Here is a 19,324-nt window from a genome sequence, read left to right as displayed (position 1 = left end):
TGCCATAAAACTAAGTACAATAACCAAAAACTGCCCCTGGTCAGTTAATGTATAAGAATATAAATATTTGTTCTTTACTGAGAAAGAGAATTCCCTATGGTAGATTATACTTTTGCTACAGTTCCATCTTGGCACCTATTTTGGAAACTCCCAGTTATGAATATAAATCAATTAACCACTTTCTAGTCATTTCCCCTAGGGACTGTTAAGGTGGGTCTTGGGTTATGGGTTATGGGTTATAGCAAGCTCAAAGAAGGCAGGTTCCCAATCCTTGTGCCAAGGAATGGCTTCATCATCATCCAGATGCCATATCCCTAAGGACGTCGGCAATCATGGCTCGCCACTCCTCTCTATTTCCAGCTCTCTGCAGCAACTGAGCTGCCGACATTCTTCCTCCAGTCATTCTCACCAATCCATCCATATATTTTTGTCTAGGTCTTCCTCTCGGCCTCCTTCCATTGAGTTTACCAGTGAGAGAGAGATGCTCTAGTTCTTGTCTTCTCACTATGTGACCCATAAACTGCATTTGTCTACCTCTCACTGAGGCCAAAAGTTCCCTCTCAGTGCCTACTCTCTCTAATACCTGCTCATTAGTTTTCCTTTCTGTCCATGATATTTTCAGCATCCTTCTCCAAAGCCACATTTCTGCAGCCTGTAACCTCTCCTCGTCTGCATTCCTCAAGGTCCAAGTTTCACAGCCATACAACAATACAGACCAAACAAAACATCTCACAAACCTCCTCCTTAGATTCATAGATATTTTCAAGTTGGTGACTAACTTCTTGATCTTTCCAAATGCATCTTTTGCCATGGATATTCTCTTCCTGATCTCTTCTTTGCATTTTCCATCACTTGTGAGAGTGCATCCTAAATAATTAAAACTATCAGTTTGTTTAACTGTTTCAGCATTAATTCTTATATCTGTTCTTGGGGGGATTTCATCTTTGGTGATAACCATAGCTTCTGTTTTCTTAATATTTATTGACAGACCTCTTTCTCTGCTTGACTGGTGTAAAGTAATGATTAAAGCTTGAAATTTATCATGAGAGTCTCCAAGTGCTGTATCAGCACATCTATTATTAATATTGACCCCTCCAACCTTAATTCCTTCCATATCTCTGAGATCTCTCGTTATCATTTCACTATATAAATTGAAGATCAGGTGATAACACACAACCCTGTCTTACCTCTCTTGATGTGCTGAGTCTCTGATTCATCATTTTCTACTTTCACTGATGGCTCTTGATTCCAATATAAATTCTTTATCAATCTTAGATCTTTCCCATCGATATTTATCCGTTCCAATATCCTTATAAGGTCTACATGTCTAATCAGATCAAAAGCCTTTTTGTAGTCAACAAAACAATCATACAGATCCTTATTCACTTCTATTGCTCTCTCCATCAACATTCTCAAAATAAAAATTGCATTTCTTGTCCCTTCTCTCATAAAACCACATTGTTCATTGCCAATCTCTGGGAGTATCTTGTTTCTTATTCTATTCAAAACAATCCTTAACATTATTTTTGTGATCTGACTCTTGATACTGATAGATCAGTGTTTATTGCACTCAAGTGTTCCAGGTATTTTTGGCATTGTAATAAATGTTGATTTATACATCTGTGTTGCAGGCTCTCCATCTTCATATATTCCTTCCACTATTTCCATTAATATATCAATGATGTATTCTCCCAGAGCTACCAACATCTCTGCTGCTATTCCATCATCACCTGTTGCTTTATTGCTTTTCATTTGTTTTAAAGATGACTCTATCTCTGATCTGATAATGCTTGGTCCCTCTCCGTTGTCACTGAAGTCTAGATGTTCTATTCTATCATCATCAAACAACTCTTCAATATATTCCGTCCATCTTTCCAATATTTCTTTTGACTCCATTACTATGGTTCCATCCGCTTTTTCGATACCAGTGCTGATATTTCTCTTCTTTTTAAAAGTAGTTTCTTTCACATTATCATACTTTCTCCATTCATCCCTCTTATCCAAATCTTCTACTTCCTCACAAATCTCATCCATCCATTTCTCCTTTGCCTTTGTGCATTCCCTCTTAACAGTTCTATCCAGAGCTCTATATCTATCTTCATTTTTACCCTTTTGTTGCCTTCTTTCATCCATCATTATCAAGATATCTTCTGTCATCCATTCTCTCAGAGCTCTCCTTTCTGTTGCTGGTATTGCTTCATTACCTTCTCTTATTGTATTTTCCATATTTTGCCACTTTTGCTGAGGATGTTTGAGCACTGGGCCTTCCTCCTTAAGCTTGTCACATCTATTTCTTACAATTATATTATACTGTTATTCATTTCCTGTTTTCTATAATTTCAGTTGCCTCTTTGATTTAGGTGCACTCTTCCTCTGATTTTTCAACTTCACCATCACTGTTGCTACAACTGGTACATGGTCACTATCACAATTGGCTCCTGGGTTGGTTTTCACTTGCTTGACAGAGTTCCTAAATCTTTCATTGATGGTTAGAAAGTCTATTTGGTTTCTAACTCTGTCACCAGGGCTTTTCCATGTCCAGAGATGTCTTGGGTGGTGCTTAAGCCAGGTGTTTTATATAATCTGTTCTCTCTCTAAGCACCAGTCTACAAATCTGTTTCCTCTCTCATTTCTTCTACCTAATCCAAAAGGTCCAACAATATCTGTTGTTCTTCCTTGTCCCACCTTCACATTGAGGTCACCAATAACCATAATTACTTCATGCTCCTTGCACTGCCTAATTTAACTCTAGATAAAATTGATCAACATCCTCTTCATCATGTTCACACATAGGTGCATATACTTGTATTGTGCATATACTGAATGGCTTAACACATTTAAATTCAACAGTGAAACAAAACACTAAGAAAAGCTGAGAATCTCTTGGTTTCAACTGAAATAATTCAATTAGTTTGGCAAAATATGCTACTTACAACTTCGGCTTTCTTCCTAAATCCTGTAAAGACTAAGACCACATTTTTCATTACATGGCAAAACACTGGCCGTTGATTGTAAGACAGTGAACCATCTGCTGCGAGTTCTATTAGAGCTGGTTTACCTAATATTCTGCAAAAGAGAAATACATATCTTTAATAATTTGATGAACACTTAATAGCCTGAAAAATTATGTAGATTACAACCTCTCACATTGAGATACATGACATTCATTTCCTAATGTTTAATGACTTATTTTTCTTATTATTTTGTTACGTATTTTTACAGATAAAGTCTGATGACATACGACACAATCTTTACAACTATAAAGCAAGAAAAATTACCAAAAATGACAATTTTAAAATACTGTTAGAATAAATTTTCATTAATAGTAACGCAGTGGCATGTTTACCCAATGGAGGAGACTAGCAGCTGTAATGGCTTCTATTTTCAGTGACTATTCTATACTCAATTTCTTCCCATAATATTCAATTTCCTTTCAATTGTTTCCCATAATATTCAATTTCCTTTCATTATCACTTACAAGTACCTTCCAACATAGCAAATAACCTTAATCACATATGACCAAGTAACCAGACTTTTCATGACTGATTTGATTTTACTTTGGTTTCAGTTTTCTTGTAACAACTAAGATTCTCTCTCACAAATATATAATATTATTATACAGGTTTCAAAACACATTTACATTTAGTCTATCACAAAATCTCTTCCTGTGCTTTATCTTCCAAAAATCTTCACAATGATGCACCCTCCCTTCTCACAATTCTCATCTAAGTTGATCTGGGTCTTCCAATTCTTCTGGAGCCACAGAAACCCAGTTGACACTATCACATACTATTCTTCCAAGGTTGTTCAAAGGACATGTGCAAGTCATCTTCATTTCCCTTTTATCCTTATTTAAATGTGGAACTTCCATATATGATGTAGTTTAAATTTCTGTAATCTCTAACACCAAACCTTATATTCCAATTGTCATATTGGTCTGAATACTGCAGTGTTATCCAAAAACTGAGTCACTGATAATAAAAAGATATCCTGAGCAATCAATAAAGAGAGCATTTTAGTCATTATATCACGTATGCGTAGTAGCAAATGAAAGAGAAGTTCCCAGGATTAGTCGGAGAGAAGTGAGGCGGGCACTAAGTAAAATGATGAAAGGTAAAGCAGTGGGACCAGATGGAATACCAGTCGAGGTGTGGAGGTGCTTAGGAGAGGAGGGAATTGACATCTTGTGGGACTTGTTCAATAAGATCTACCAGCAGGACAAGATACCTGATGCCTGGAGAAACAGCCTGGTAGTCCCCACTTACAAAGAAAACGGGGACATCCAAGATTGTGCCAACTATCGGGGCATAAAGCTGATGGCACATATCACGAAAATCTATGAAAGAATAATAGAGGCAAGGCTAAGGGATGAAACATCTATAAGTGACGAACAGTTTGGGTTCATGCCAGGAAAAGGGACAACAGATGCCATCTTTGTATTGCGACAAGTCATGGAAAAATATAGAGAAAAAGGAAAGGAACTACATCTTGTATTTATAGATCTTGAGAAAGCATATGATCAAGTGCCTAGGGAAGAAGTGTGGAGGTGCATGAGAGAAAAAGGTGTCTCAGAAAAATATGTGAGGATTGTAAATGATATGTATAGAGAAGCAACAACACAGGTAAGAAGCTCAGTTTGAGGTGAAAGTTGGACTCCAACAAGGTTCTGCCATGAGTCCCTATATTTTTGATATGGTAATGGATGTGATAGTGTCTGGAGTGAAAGATCAGGTGCCTTGGAGTGTACTCTTTGCAGATGACATATTGCTAGTGACCACCAGTAAGGAAGAAGCAGACAGGAAATTGGAGTTGTGGAGAAGTGCGTTGGAGGACAGAGGCCTAAAGATAAGCAGAGCAAAATCTGAATATATGTGGATGAATGGAGGAGACCAAGAGGGAAGCATCAACTTAGAGCAGCAGAAGTAAAAAGAGCTACATCCTTTAAGTACCTTGGGTCGTGTGTCACTGATTGTGGAGGGATGGAGGAGGAAGTGAACCACAGAATACAATCAGCTTGATGCAATTGGAGGAAAACATCAGAAATAAGAATGCTACGTTGGATGTGTGGAATGACAAAAAGAAACAAGATAAGGAATGACTTCATAAGAGGGACAGTGAAAGTTACAGAAATATCAAAGAAGCTGCAACAGAGACGATTACAATGGTTTGGACATGTTATGAGAAGAGAGGAGGATTCTGTATGTACAAGAACCATGAATATGGAAGTGCCTGGAACAAGGAGGAGAGGTAGACCAAGAATGAGATGGAGAGACACAGTTAACAGGGACATGCAGGAGAAGAACGTGAGTGAGGTAATGGTGCATGATCGCAGAAGATGGAGAAGACTAATAACAAACAGCGACCCCATATAAAGATGGAAAAAGCTGAAGATAAAGAAGATATCACGTATACGTTTTTGTACATGCAAGGCACCAAACAAAAGGGGCTTAGTGGTGGACATTTCCAGTATATCAAGACAGCATTCCTAAAACCAAAATTACTTTAAGCTTCTTGCTTTATTGACAGTGTCAGTACCAAGGTGGGAAGCAACCACAGCTATTCAAGATTCTGTTTATCAGGAAGCTTAATAAAATTGGTAGCAAGTACAGTACCAATAAATTTTCAAAAGATCAATAAATGTTCAAGAGACTAATGTCGATATAAAGTACCAATAAGCTTTCAAAAAATTCTTAGGTGTCTTCAGGGTCCCTTGCTTCTTGGATGATAACCAAAACAGAGTTAAATATGATGAGCAAGAATACAAGATATATATATGTTGAGAAAATGGTGTTACACTGTCTGAGGATCACATCCCTACAAAAGATTTAGTGAGTAGGACAAGGTATGAAAGGTAAATGGGGTGATGATGGCGCTACCTTTCACAACTACAACACTGAAAACTCAGAAACAAGTTATATAAAAGTTCAGCAAAATTCAAAAAGCAATTGCCACACGAGCAAGGGTAATATTTAACAAACAAACACACATGGATGATGCCATGATCCCACAGACCAATTTCCTGCTAAGGGCAAATGAAGTCATGTTTTCAGCTTTCAAACACTAATGGATCATCCTTATTAATTATAGTTTTAATCTATCCTTCCCATTATACACACATTCAAACAGCATCTGTGCTTGATCCATAAGCTTTGTCCTCTCCAACTACAAGCAATTGTCAATTTAAGTTTTATTACTCATCCAACTGAAAAGTTCCCAATTCAAAATCATTATTAAATCGCCTTCTGACAGAATATCTAATTGCAGCCAATTCTATTGTCTGACTCCTACAGAAGAGTACTGAGGACTGTATGACACTTAAGTTGTCTTTCCAGGCTCAATCTATGATCACACATAGTACATTTCAAAACCAGAGTCACTCATGCCAACTTCTAATAAGAAACTGCTACAAAATGTATACTACACTGTCAACAGTAGTCCCTATAAATTCTTTTATGAATGAAAGTATTTATATTTTGTCTACAGGCATAATCTTGCTCACAACTACAACCCCCCAAAAAAGGTAATAGATGCAATCAGTTGGTAAACTACTGCATTCTTGAAGTCACTTCACCCTCTGCATCACTCAGCCTCTCCAGGCATATCTTATCCTTACTGCTCACAAAGTGTTTATGCTTGAGTTGTTCCCAGTGATTTTGTGTATAGCACAACCGCACCTAAGATTAGAGACTGTCCTTTGTCTAATAATGACCTTGAGTAGGGGAGAGTCCACCTACGTGATGCAGCAGCAATGAACAGGTAAAGGTGATTTGAGTGGTCAGTAACAAAACCTTTCCTGCCTAAAAAATTATTAAAACCTTCCCTGCCTTAAAAATGACTTAGCAACACAGCAAGCAATAAAAAGACCAAGGCCACTTGAGGGGACTGTTGTGGAAAAAAAAAAAAAAAAATTGTGATCCATAACTGAGAAATGTACTTCTCCCACACACAAGGACAGTGACAAAAAGTCAAGGTATGCTTGACAAAGGACACCAGGTGTTTGGGAAACTACTGCTCTGGTTATTTTCCCCCAGAATCATTATGAATGTGAATGAGGGCATGTCTTATGGGAATCAAAGGCCAGGAACATTCATGGCCTGTCCCATGTGGAACATTACCATGAGGTACAATGGCCATGTTGCCACCAGGCCATGCACACTTCAAAGTGGATGCCAAGCACATGAGTACAGTCATGCTCATGAATGGCTAATGACCAGTCATGAGCACATCCAAAAGAATGACTGTTAGTCCAGGGAAGTGTGAAATCTTCCCTTCGTGTTTCTGGAGAAGCACACACAAGGTGTCGCAATTCCAGTGAACTGGTCTGTTCACACAACTAGTCACATCAAAAAACTGAGTTCTGCAATAGATGTTCTGGCAATTATCATTCCTGAAAAGACTGAATAGGTCACTGGGGATGAGCATACTCATGCCTAGGGGACCACTCACGAGCAAACTAGCAAACTGATTCATTCATTTACCCAAGGTCAGTAGCTTCCATAAATGGTTGTAGTGATCACCAACACTCTTGACAGCAGAGAAACATCCACAAAAATACTTCCCTGCCTAAGAGGTTGCCTTCCAGACCTTTTATGCATCCAGAGATAGGAAGGCAAAGATAAAAGTGAGGGGAAAGATGACCTAGAATAACCACAGTTCCTCCCAACTTCTCTCAGTCCCACCAAGGACAGAGTAGAAACAGGCATCCCCAGCAACCTCAGCGGGTAAAAGAGCAACAGGACATCAACTACTGTGGTCTCAGATGGAGAACTCCAGTCCAAGCTGAAGCATCTGCTGAGATCTGAGGTGCCACCCTCCAAGCCATGGCCAGGTGCTTAGCCCTTTAGCTGTGTCTGTCGACCGTGAGCAATTAGAGATAATTATAGCTTAAGTGCGACTGTCCACTCAAGTTTATCACCATAGAAAAATTTCTACCCTTAAAATTGATTATTTTCTTTCGTTTACAATCAGAGAGGATTTGAAAGCAATACCTAGCCCATCTATTGGTGGTGTCATAATTCACAAAACATAACAATAACAAAGATAGCTAAGCTGATCTGGTTCAGCTGACCTAAAAATGACTTGTATTTTGCTTATTTATTCTCAATGAATCATTAACCAGCCATTTAAATGTCCAGCCTTTTAAGCAACCACAGTGGTACCCAAATTCATATATGAATGAGTAATCTATGTATACTGTATATGCTTATATATAATGTTATATACATATACATTAATATATATTACAAATAGAAAAAGAGAGAGGAAGGAGAGTGCCTAAGTGTGTTGATAGTAGGCTAGGCTTTGGGGAGTTTGTTTGGAAGATGAAAAATGGGTACTGACTTACTCCAAGATTTGGTTGGGAAAAGGAACAATGGGTGGGTACTGATTGATTTGCAGATTTTGTTTGGGAATGCTGAAAAGTAGGCACTGACTGAGCAATGAAAACCAAAATATAATGAAATCAGTCATTATTATTTGTTCTTGCATTTCTTATGTAGGCTAGTGATTGTTTTGTTTATGCTTCACTTGCACAGCTGTGTTGTGTAAGTTCGGTTACTTTAGTTTTCTGTTTTTTTTTTATTGTTATCTGGACAAGTGATTCCTTATTTTTTTTATATCTCACAAAATTATGTATTTGGGTTGTGCAGGTTAGGTTGGTTTTCAGCTTCAAAAACGTTGAACAATAGCTACTGTTTCATCAATGGTAACTAAGTAATTATGTAATTGCTAATAGTGTAAGTATTTTTGCATTTACAGTATTGTCTAGGCAAGTGCCCATTTTTTTTTTTTTTTCTTTATTTTAATCTATGCTAGAGTTCACTTTATGATTAGACACGGACAAATAATGAAAATATAATGGTAGCACCAACTTGGCAGAACACTGGCAAAGTGAACATGTCCTAGTAGTGATCCAAGCGTGACAGGAGTAACAATATAAAAAAAAAAGTTGATAGAATTGTACATATACCATCTGTTCAATCTTATCATAATATATATAACGGCAGGGTTGACAGGCTTGATCAACTATGTACAACATAAAATTTTAGCCAGAGGAATAAGAAATGGTACCAAGCTTTGGTAGATGCAATAAACAGCTTATGATATCCAAATTCTTAGTAAAAACCAAGTAAAGAGGAAATTGTGGGACAGGCAGTAAATGTGTTGTTGAAAGATATTAAAAAACGCCACTAACTGGTAAGAGGAGGCTGGAATCACTTATCAAACAGACTCAAAAGCAGACATTTTACTGCTCAATTTACAGACAAAAATCACAAGCCTGACTGCTTTGTTTGTAGTATAAGAAGCAGTTATTACTTGAAGAAAAAAGGACAGTGCACAAGAAGGCAAACAACATTTCACTGTGAAACGTGTCCCAAGAAGCAACCTTTTTGTATTTTTCAAAGCTTGAAAATATACCATATTGCAAGCAAACACAGTACATAAAACCCTGAGTGTAATAAGTTAAGCAAAAGCAGTGGTTAACTGAATTTTTTCTCTTTTTTATATTTTTCTACATTAAAATTTTTATTTCAATTGTATATTTTCATAGGTGTAAGTATATAAGAGAAATTCTTTCATTTTCTATATATAATGCTCTCAGTTACTTTTCAATATCATTCCTGTGCATTTACATAATATAAAGGATTCTGTCTTTTATTTACATGATAAGTTATACAGTCGCCCCCCGCCTATTAGTGGTTCAGAATTTGCGGCTTCACCTATTCGCGGATTTTTCTGTGAACTTATCCCCGAATTATCGCGAAAAATTTGGTAATTCGCAGATTTTTTTCGTCAAGAAATATTAACAAATTTCTGTACTTTCATGTTATTTTCACAACTAAAATATTTTCAAAATAAAATTATGTTACATATATACTTACCAAGTAATTACACAGCTATAGGTTTAACCTCACACAGCAGCCTTTTATTCAAAAAGTCGCGATAACATTTTGATAGTTAGTGTAGAACCTGTGACAAGCCCCACCCACTTAACGGGAGTGTTGGAATGACTTACCCGGTAGCATCATTCTGTTTGTCCCCTTATGTCCATCAGAGGGGAGGAGGGAGGGCTTTGATTCTGTAATTACTTGGGAAGTGTATATGAAACAATTTTATTATGAAAATATTTTCATATCAGTGACTTGCCAAGTAATTACACAGCTGAATCCCACATTGATAGGGGGTGGGATGAATGGACATATTCTACTTCAAAACATTAAGGTGCGATAATGACTTTGAAATAGAAAGGTTGGCTAGCACTGAAATAACTTGTAATTTCCTTGCCTGGTAAAAGAGCTACTGCAGGTGAATACTGCCTCTGGTTGGTGGTCATCTTAACCTGTAGTGGCATGGCAGTTGAGCCGAGGGTCGTCTACATAAGTGGGAGTCTTGCAACAGAGGGTAGGCCTGATCATTGATGAGACATGTATAAGTGCTCTTGCCCTGGGGGCAGTACCAATAAAACAAAACAACCAGACAACGCTGTCATCTACACTGACAAAAAACCACTATCCATCCATTGAGACTGGTGGGCACTCCTGGTACAAAACTCGACACCCTACGTCAAGGCTAAGAGACAGATGAGAGAAAGAATGCTTCCTATGCTTCTTCCCCTAATACCATGCCAGCCACTGATAATGGCCCCAGGGTACTGCAATTCTCAAACACTGTTACGACTTCTTTTAAGTAGTGAGACACTAAGATCAATTTGCACCTCCAAAAGGTCGACTGAAGAATGGACAAAAGGGACAAATTATGTTTGGAAGAGAGAGAGGTAACGACTGCTTGGACTTCATGTGCTTCCACTTTGAACAAAGGCAAATTGTCTTCCTGAATCCGAGAATGCGCCTCGGAAATCAGGTCCCATAGGAAGAACAACAATGTGTTCTTCGAAAGAGATCGGAAAGGATTCTTAATAGAACACCAGAGGTTGCTGGATGGCCCTCTGATCTTCTCGGTCCTTCGCAGATATCTTAGGGCTCTCATGGGGCAAAGGACCCTTTCCTCTTCCTCCAGGCCCACGATTTCCATTAAACTTTTAAGGTGGAAGGAACGAGGCCAGGGATTGGATGGGTCCTCATTCTTGGCTAAGAAAACTAAGGTTAAAAAAAAGCACACTGCGTCTCCTTGAGAGAAGCCTACCCTCTTGTCAATAATATGAGGTTCACTTACAATTGTCAAAGCCATGAGGAAGTGTGTCTTCCGAGTGAGGTCCTTTAGGGAAGCGGAACTGAGGGGTTGGAAAGGAGGGCCTGTGAGTCACTTCAGCACAACGTCTAAGTTCCAGGAAACCAGATCGGCCTCCTTTTCCTTACAAGTGTCGAATGACTTGATGAGGTCTTTAAAATCCTGGTTTGAGGACAGGCCCAGACCTCTATGCTAAAAAACTGAGCTAAGCATAGCCTGCTACCCTTTAATGGTGGAAGAGGATAGGCCTCTAGAGGTCCTCAAATAGAGGAGGAAGTCCACTACAGGCAGTCCCCGGTTTACGACGGTTCCAGCTTACGACGTTCCGAGGTTACGACGCTTTTCAAATATATTCATCAGAAATTATTTCCGGCTTACGGCGCATGCGTTCGGGGGTTACGACACGTCGTCGCCGATCCTACGGAAGAAATATGGCCCCAAAACGGCAGAATAATCATAATTTGAAGGTTTTTTTGATGTAAAACTCAATAATAATGCAGTTTACATCGTTTTCAATGCACCCAGAGCATTAAAAGTGAGGTTTTCTTATGATTTTTGACGATTTTCCGGCTTACGACGATTTTCGGGTTACGACGCGGCACAAGAACGGAACCCCCTTCGTAAACCGGGGACCGCCTGTATTTGTGCCAAAGATGTCTCAGAAGACGAGACGTTATGCCCAAGACACCGTCTATGAAAAACTGTCTACTTTGCTTGGTAGACGTCGCAAGAAGAGTGTTGTCTGCAGCTTGCAATAGCTTATGCCGCTGCTCTTGAGAGGCCTTTCGCTCTGACCAGCTTCCTGAGAGCAAGAGTGGACAACCTTCGGTGGTATCTCTTGAAGTGAGGTTGTTTGAGTAGTCACGGCTTTTGGGATATCCACCAAAAGCCGTAGAAGGTTCAGGAACCACTCCTCCATGGGCTACGAGGGTCGTCAAGATGTGGTGCAAGACGAACTTGTTCAGTACTTCCCTCACTATGTTGAAGGGTGGGAAGGCATACAGATCCAGGCCTGACCAGTCCTGGAAAATCTAGGTTGTGGCTCAGCGGAAGACAAGACTTTCCCTGCGGAAGTTTTCCTTCGGACAGCCAACACTGGAGGTCCGATTTCATTTCCTGAGTGATGGGAAACATGACAGGGTCCAGTTGGGTTTTCCTGTCCCAGTTGTCTCTTAGGTAAAATTGGAGGACTCTCATGTAGTCTGCCCAGCTTGAAGAACGTCTCGATGGATGCTAGAGGCCCTAGTAGGCTCATCCACTGATGGGCCAAACAAGACAAGAGGGCGCGAAAACTGTGGATCATCTTGATGCAGTTGGCGATTCTCATGAGGGACGGAAAAGCCCGAAAATTCAGAGAATCAAGAATCATCCCCAAATAGAGAATCTCTTGTGTCGGGGCCAACTGGGACTTCTGAAGGTACAGGTAGATGATAATTCCCAGCTCCTGAGGGAGGAGATGTTCAAGTCCTTCTTGCACTTTTCCCTTGAAGGGGACTGAAGAGGAAAGTCACCCAGATATGTACTGATGTTTATGCCTATTAAATGGAGTCACTTTTTTTAAGACAGGTTGTTGACTCAAGGGGTTTGTGTGGAGCTTCTGAGGCCAAAAAAATTTTGTTCAGTGACCTTAGGTTTTGTGCCGCCAGAGCATTTTTCGCCAAAAATGGCCATTTTCAAAATGCACCTCCTTTGCTTTTTGGATTTACATAGGGGATGAGATTTGAACCACGTATAAAACACATATGGACCTTCGATACAAAGCCGGGATTTTTGATTTTTCAATTATTTTTCGAGATATGAAGGTTATTTTTTTTTGAATGGATGAATGAAATTTTCCTGGAAAAATTCCAGAAAAAAAATTGCCAAAAATCAGAAACTCAAAATATTAAAAATCCGTAGGCTTTGTAGGAACATCATCCTCATGTTCCTCTTTATAAAGAAATTTCATTTAGATTGGTCCAATACTAAGGAGGAGATGGTTTTAAAGATGGGTTATGTTTTGAGAAACAGGCTTCAAAGTTTTAGTTACATAAAAAAAGTAAAAGGGACTTCAGGGGACTGTTACAAATTAATTCTATGGTTTTAATTTTTATTTTTGGGTATTAATTAACACAAAATCATTATAAATAAGGGTTTTAATTATTATTTATGTGCCTAAGACACATTCTTAAAAATTACAGAAAGATTCCAGGATCCCCTTGTCTGATCTTGCTGCAAAGAGATCCCGAAAACACATCTGCAACGTTCATGACAGCAAAAGCAAAATCGCAAATGGAACATTACGAAAATCGTCAAAAATCATAGAAAACCTTACTTTTAATGCTCTAGTTACTGCGATGTAAACATTGTTTATTGAGTTTTACATCAAAACCAAATTATGATTATTCTGCCATGGGGCCGATGGTTTGTATATCGTGTTGGAACAAACCGTCAAGTTCTGATGAATATATTTGAAAAGCAATGTAATTCGGAATAACAGCTAAAGAAAAAAATTATTAGGCTACACTTTTTATTAGTGTCTCGAGTCCATCCCTTACCAAATTCATCCTGGGAATTACTTCCTTACATTCACCAGACGTGATTCAAACAACTTCATCAAGTCTTGCTTCACTTATTATGATTTTATTTTCAGGATCAATTAGTATCAGCCTCGAGCTACTTTTCTTTTCTAAAATATCTTTGCCCTTTTTACAAATAAAAAGTAATTTTAGGGGTGGATGTGGTTGGTCTCTGATTGAGATATAGCCGTTTGATGGGCAGCTCAAGCTCTCTCTCTCCGGCACCTCTATGGTCATTCAGTTCTGAAATCTACTTTGCCTGGACTTTTCCACAAGGCTTTTCCGCATTCTAGAAGCATGAAGTTGAACTCTTGGATTAATTTTAGGAGGGTGGGTAAGATGGAAAAACAAAAACAAAGCAGAAAATGCAGAGTTCAGTCAAGGCAAGAGAGCATGAAAAACGTGTCCTTCTAGCTTGGAAGTTTATAGGCAACCTACAGCGCACAGTCGAGGTCATGGTATGACGTGTGGGAATTGTCATGGCTAGGGTTTAAACACTGTAATATTAAAACATAAAACATTTCATTTCAAAGTGAGCAACAAAAAATAATATGTTGAAAAACATACCAGACTAAATTATTTACCAGGATTGGTGTTTTATGGCAATATAGTTATTGTTACATTTAACATTTAAGATATTACTAGCAAATTTTAGCATAATATTTCTAAGGACACATTCCAAACCCAGGAAGACAAATAGACGTTTTTTTCAGCAAATCAAACTCCTTTTCAAAAAGATTAAAATTGGGTTTTTAGCTACTGCCATCCTTAAATGTAGTCTCTCAGATTCTGAGAACACTCAAGTGAACACTGATTTTCTATAGAAAAAAAAAAAAAAAAATCAAATACATCACCTTAGTGTCACATAAATACCCATACAAAAAATATGTCAAAAGAAAAATTTGTTGAAAATGCACAAAATTAACAAAATTTAAAATGTCATGCCTTACCACTAGTCTAATGTACTGTGTAACTATTACTATAGTGTCATTGTTAAATAACAAGATCATCTAATTCCTGATTAATGGATGAATGCCTGGCTGAAAGGGTTCATGCACCTAACTTACCTGTACAGTATTCTGTGTATAAAATGAATATTTATTTCAATTATAACTTAAAAGTTATCTCTGATAACTGAATAATCTGAAAGTATTGAACAGTCTGGCAACTCCATTAGGTTTATTCATAAGATTTATTATTTGCAGTTGGATGAAATGAGGACAATCACAAAAACACCATTGAATAGGGACTGCAAGGATTCTGAATATAAGGATCGTTGCACAAGTCATTCACCAAAACAGAAAGTCCCACCTGTGGCGTTCCATGACACTGGCTTAATAAAAAGATAATTGATGAAGTCCATAAAAAATATCAAACATGTTCAAATAACATAAAAAATAAGAAAGATCCTAAAGGATCAATATCACAGAACTTTAATGACTTCAGGCAAAGACTGTAAACATTACCTTTGCTGCCAAAAGCATTCTGGAATCATCCACTAAGCAACGGATAAACAGATTACCTGAGGATCACCACAGTATTCCACCTTGTTCAAGAGTTTAACAGACATGGAGTCAGCTGCAACAACACTTAGGAATTAATATCTATGCCATTTAGGCTACATAAAGCTTTCGTTCACCATAACTGGTTTTTGAAATGATGAACTGGCCAATTAATGTAACAAAATCAAAACTTAACAAATAAAAAAAATTATTAACTCAAAAGCGGGTGGAGTTATGAACTCATTCACCTGCTGCCATTAACTTCCTTGTTCCCAGACTTCAACAACTGAATGGGTTGCCACCAAAGGTTTGCATTCTCATAGGAACAATTAGTGTTTTAACATACTTTTCCACTTTCACATGCAATTTTCATAAATAGTAATTTTAGGGGAGGCTGACTGATTGATTGAATATAGAATTTAGGCCAAAGGTCAAGCCCTGGAACCTATGAGGTCATTCAGTGCTGAAATGGAGATTGACAGTACAAGGTTTTAAAAATGCTAATAAAGTTTAAACCAGAGTTTGCTATGAATTAATTGTCTAATCATGGTCCCAAAGTATTAAGATGGAAGAAATGAAAATGAAAGTTGGTGTAAGAAGGAACAAAAAAGTTGCAGCTATTACCCTTAAAAAGGCAATACAGAAATGGTAATGCATAACATTGAGTACTGCACAGTTTGATAGCGCATTTACGGGAATTTTATGGGAGGGTTTGATATACACTGTTACCCTAATACATGGGATGCCAACACAAAAAAAGGATTAATACATATTCTCAGTGAGCAACAAAAAAGTACAATTCCATAACCACATGAAAACAGTTATTTAATGATTGCTAAAAGCTGATGCAACATAGTAGTTATGCTAACATTTAAGATATTACTAGATATATTCTATGTAAATGTGTCCTCTAAGGCATAAAAACCAAACCGACAGGAAGACAAACCTGACGTTAGCTTCGTGCAATTCATCAAACTCCTTGCTCTCAAAATCAGCTAAAATAAAATATGTACAATAGCTATAAATCCACAAATTTTCCATTCTGATTTTACACAAAAAACACTGAATTTCTGAAAAAAAAAAAAAAAAAAAATCAAATACATCACCTTAGTGAAACATAAGTACCCATAAAAAAATATCTTGTCAAAAGAAAAATTTGCTGAAAATGCTGTAATTAACAAAATTTAAAATGTCATGCACTTACCACTAGTCTAACAGAATAATTTATTACTAATGACATTGTTAAATAACAAGACTACCTTAGTTAATCTCTGATGCCTGGCCCAAAAAGGGTTCATGCACCTAACATTTTATCAAAGTATTCTGTGTATAAAATGAAATTTATTTCAATTAGGTCATTAAAAGTTATCTCTGATAACTGAATAATCTGAAAGTATTGAATAGTCTGGCAACTCCATTAGGTTTACTCATAAGATTTATTATTTGCAGTTGGATGAAATGAGGACAATTAAAAAATGAAAACTTACTAAACTGCAATTCCTTTCAAACATATAAATACGTTTTTCTGCAGGGGTATCTCAATACCAGAAAGTCAAATATGCAAATGGTTCCATGATTCTTTAATAAAAGACTAATTGATGAAGTCCATAAAAAAAGAGCTATGTTCAAATAACATAATGCTTAATAAGAAGCTAAACTTTCAATATCACAGAATTTTAATTTTTAGACTGTAAACATACCTTTGCTGCCTCTAAGCATTCAGCATCATCCACTGAAATGCAACTTTTCAGATTTTGCAGGATCAAACATCAAATCCATTTTTTCTGCATGATTTTAACAGACATGGCAGTCATTTTCAACAACACTCTAAAAGAATGAAATGCATTTTTCTATGCCATTTTACATAAAAGCATGATTTTCACCATAACTGGTTTGGAAATGATAAACTGGCAAAATTAATTAACAAAATCAAACTTCTAACAAGGGTTTATTAAAGAATACTAACTCAAAATTGGATTATGAACCTTTAGCTTGTCCAAAGACCAGATAAATGGAAAGGTCTAGTATACAGTACATATGTTAGAACACAGGAAACTTAAAAGAATAACAAGATACAGCAATGTACATATAGGCTATATATAAAAACTTAGGTTCCGCAAAGTTAATAACCCTACTTTCTTACATACCCAAAATACATAAAAAATAAATCCAATAATCACAATTCTGGTGCAACTGAGACAAAATTAAGACAGAACAGCACTAGTAAGCTTGAAAGTACTGTACACAGTTAAAGATAATGCATTTTAAATTGATGGCAAACCATAAATACAGTATAGACTTGAAAAGGAAAAAGATGAATTCTGGGAAACGTTACAAGATGAACTAACAGTGTCAGAAGTTGTGCAATCAGAGGACCCAGTACCCATACTAGAGGTAGGGCACTTAAACACACATAACAGAATAATCAGCATTATTTTGATGTGATGAGAAGATACAGCATCAGAGGAAGACATGAAGTAAATTTGTTATGAAACTGTTCATAACTCGAGGGTTAAAAATAATGAACACAGTCTTAAAGAGGACCAGAGAACAAGTGGTAAAAAAAAAGGATTGCACTATAATATTAGCCACCTGGTAAGGTATGGCCTACCTAAGAAATCATTGAGCTGGGAGATAAATCCATAGAGGGGGAAAGATAATGAAGAAAAACTTAGCGAAAAGTACAATAGATGAAAATGAAAAGCGGAGTACAATTAAAAATGTAAATGAAAAATTCAGAAAAATGCAAATACAAAGAGCAACTGTCTACTCCTATAAAAACGGGAGGAAAGGTCAAAACCTGATTTGCCCTCCTGCTTTGTTTCTGGCTATCTGTATGTAAAGTAAAACCCAGCAATTGACACATATAATTATACCAGCATCCTATAAAAACTGATGATAATTTTTAGATTTATCATGAATTGTTCATATGTTTTTGATGTTACAAAAATGTGATTTTTATAATAAAATAAGGTTTTATATATACTTACCAGGTAATTACATAGCTATTAGTTTCTACGCTAATGGCAGCTATTTCTGCTACAGAGGTCTCAGAAGAGGACATGTTATTTTGTCTGCACAAGGACCTGAAGATGGACCATTTTGCCTGGTAGACATTATCTGAAGACTGTCTTCTACACTTTGCAACTGCGTCTGCAGCCACTCTTGAAAAGCCCTTCTTTTGGAGCAGTCGCCTAACAGTTTGAATCCTGTTAGGGCCAGAGAAGACAGGTTTTGGTAGAACTGACGGAAGTGAGGTTGCCTGAGAAGTTGTTGCTTCTGTGGCAGCAGTCTCGGGAAGTCCTCAAGAAGTTCTAGTAGATCCAGGAACCACTCTTTTGCTGGCCAGAAGGGGGCCATCAAGACAAACCAACAGGTCTAATGTCCATTTTGTGGGAAGGATCTGTCTTTGACGGCTCAATTTGTCCGCGAGACAGTTGAGTCTCCCCTGGATAAAACGAGTTGTCACTCGAGTGTCGTTCTGGTGTAACCAAAGAAGAAGGACCCTTGCTGCTTTGTACAGGGAGAAAGAGTGGGTTCCTCCTTGTTTCTTGATGTACACCAGTGCTGTAATGTTGTCTGAATGCATTGGTACTGTCCTCCCCCGAATTTCTGAAGCGAAGCACTGTAGGCCCAGAAATATCGCCTGTAATTCTTTTACGCTGATGTGCCTGTTTTGCTGTTCCTGATACCAGGTCCCTGGCACTTCTTTTAATCCCAAAGGAACTCCCCAACCTAGGTTCGATGCATCTGAAAAGAACTCTAGGCTGGGGTTCAGAGGTTGAAGAGATTTCCCTTCTGATAGTCTCTTCCTGGAATTCCACCAACGAAGATCCTCCTTGATTTCCATCGTTATCAGGAACACAAACGAGTCCGGAAACTTTCCTGTTCCAGCTGGCTCTGAGGAAGAACTGGAGAGGTCTCAAGTGAAGTCTCCTCAGAATGACAATTGTTCAATGGATGAGAGGGTACCTAGAAAACTCATCCATTGATTGGCCGAGCAAAAGTTTAGATTCAGAGATTCTTCCACTGTCTGGAGACACTTTTCTATTCTCTTTGGGACTGGAAAAACCCAAA

General features: G+C 37.7%; 1 protein-coding gene across 1 annotated transcript in view; it reads right to left on the bottom strand.

The window, feature by feature from the left end:
* The window catches only part of LOC136827084 (protein ECT2-like), a 247,932-nt gene extending 228,835 nt beyond the window's left edge, over nucleotides 1-19,097 (bottom strand). The window contains exons 1-3 of the mRNA XM_067084838.1: nucleotides 18,983-19,097; nucleotides 16,194-16,317; nucleotides 2,934-3,066 (exon numbers count right to left, since the gene is read on the bottom strand). Coding sequence (XP_066940939.1) covers nucleotides 2,934-3,066; nucleotides 16,194-16,317; nucleotides 18,983-19,097 — 372 coding nt within the window. The remainder of the gene's footprint in view (nucleotides 1-2,933; nucleotides 3,067-16,193; nucleotides 16,318-18,982) is intronic.
* Between the last annotated feature and the right edge of the window lie 227 nt (nucleotides 19,098-19,324).

Source organism: Macrobrachium rosenbergii, chromosome 41 (assembly GCF_040412425.1).
Source record: "Macrobrachium rosenbergii isolate ZJJX-2024 chromosome 41, ASM4041242v1, whole genome shotgun sequence".
NCBI lineage: Eukaryota > Metazoa > Arthropoda > Malacostraca > Decapoda > Palaemonidae > Macrobrachium > Macrobrachium rosenbergii.
Note: the sequence above shows the minus strand (reverse complement) of the source record. Positions and strands in the feature narration are given on the sequence as shown.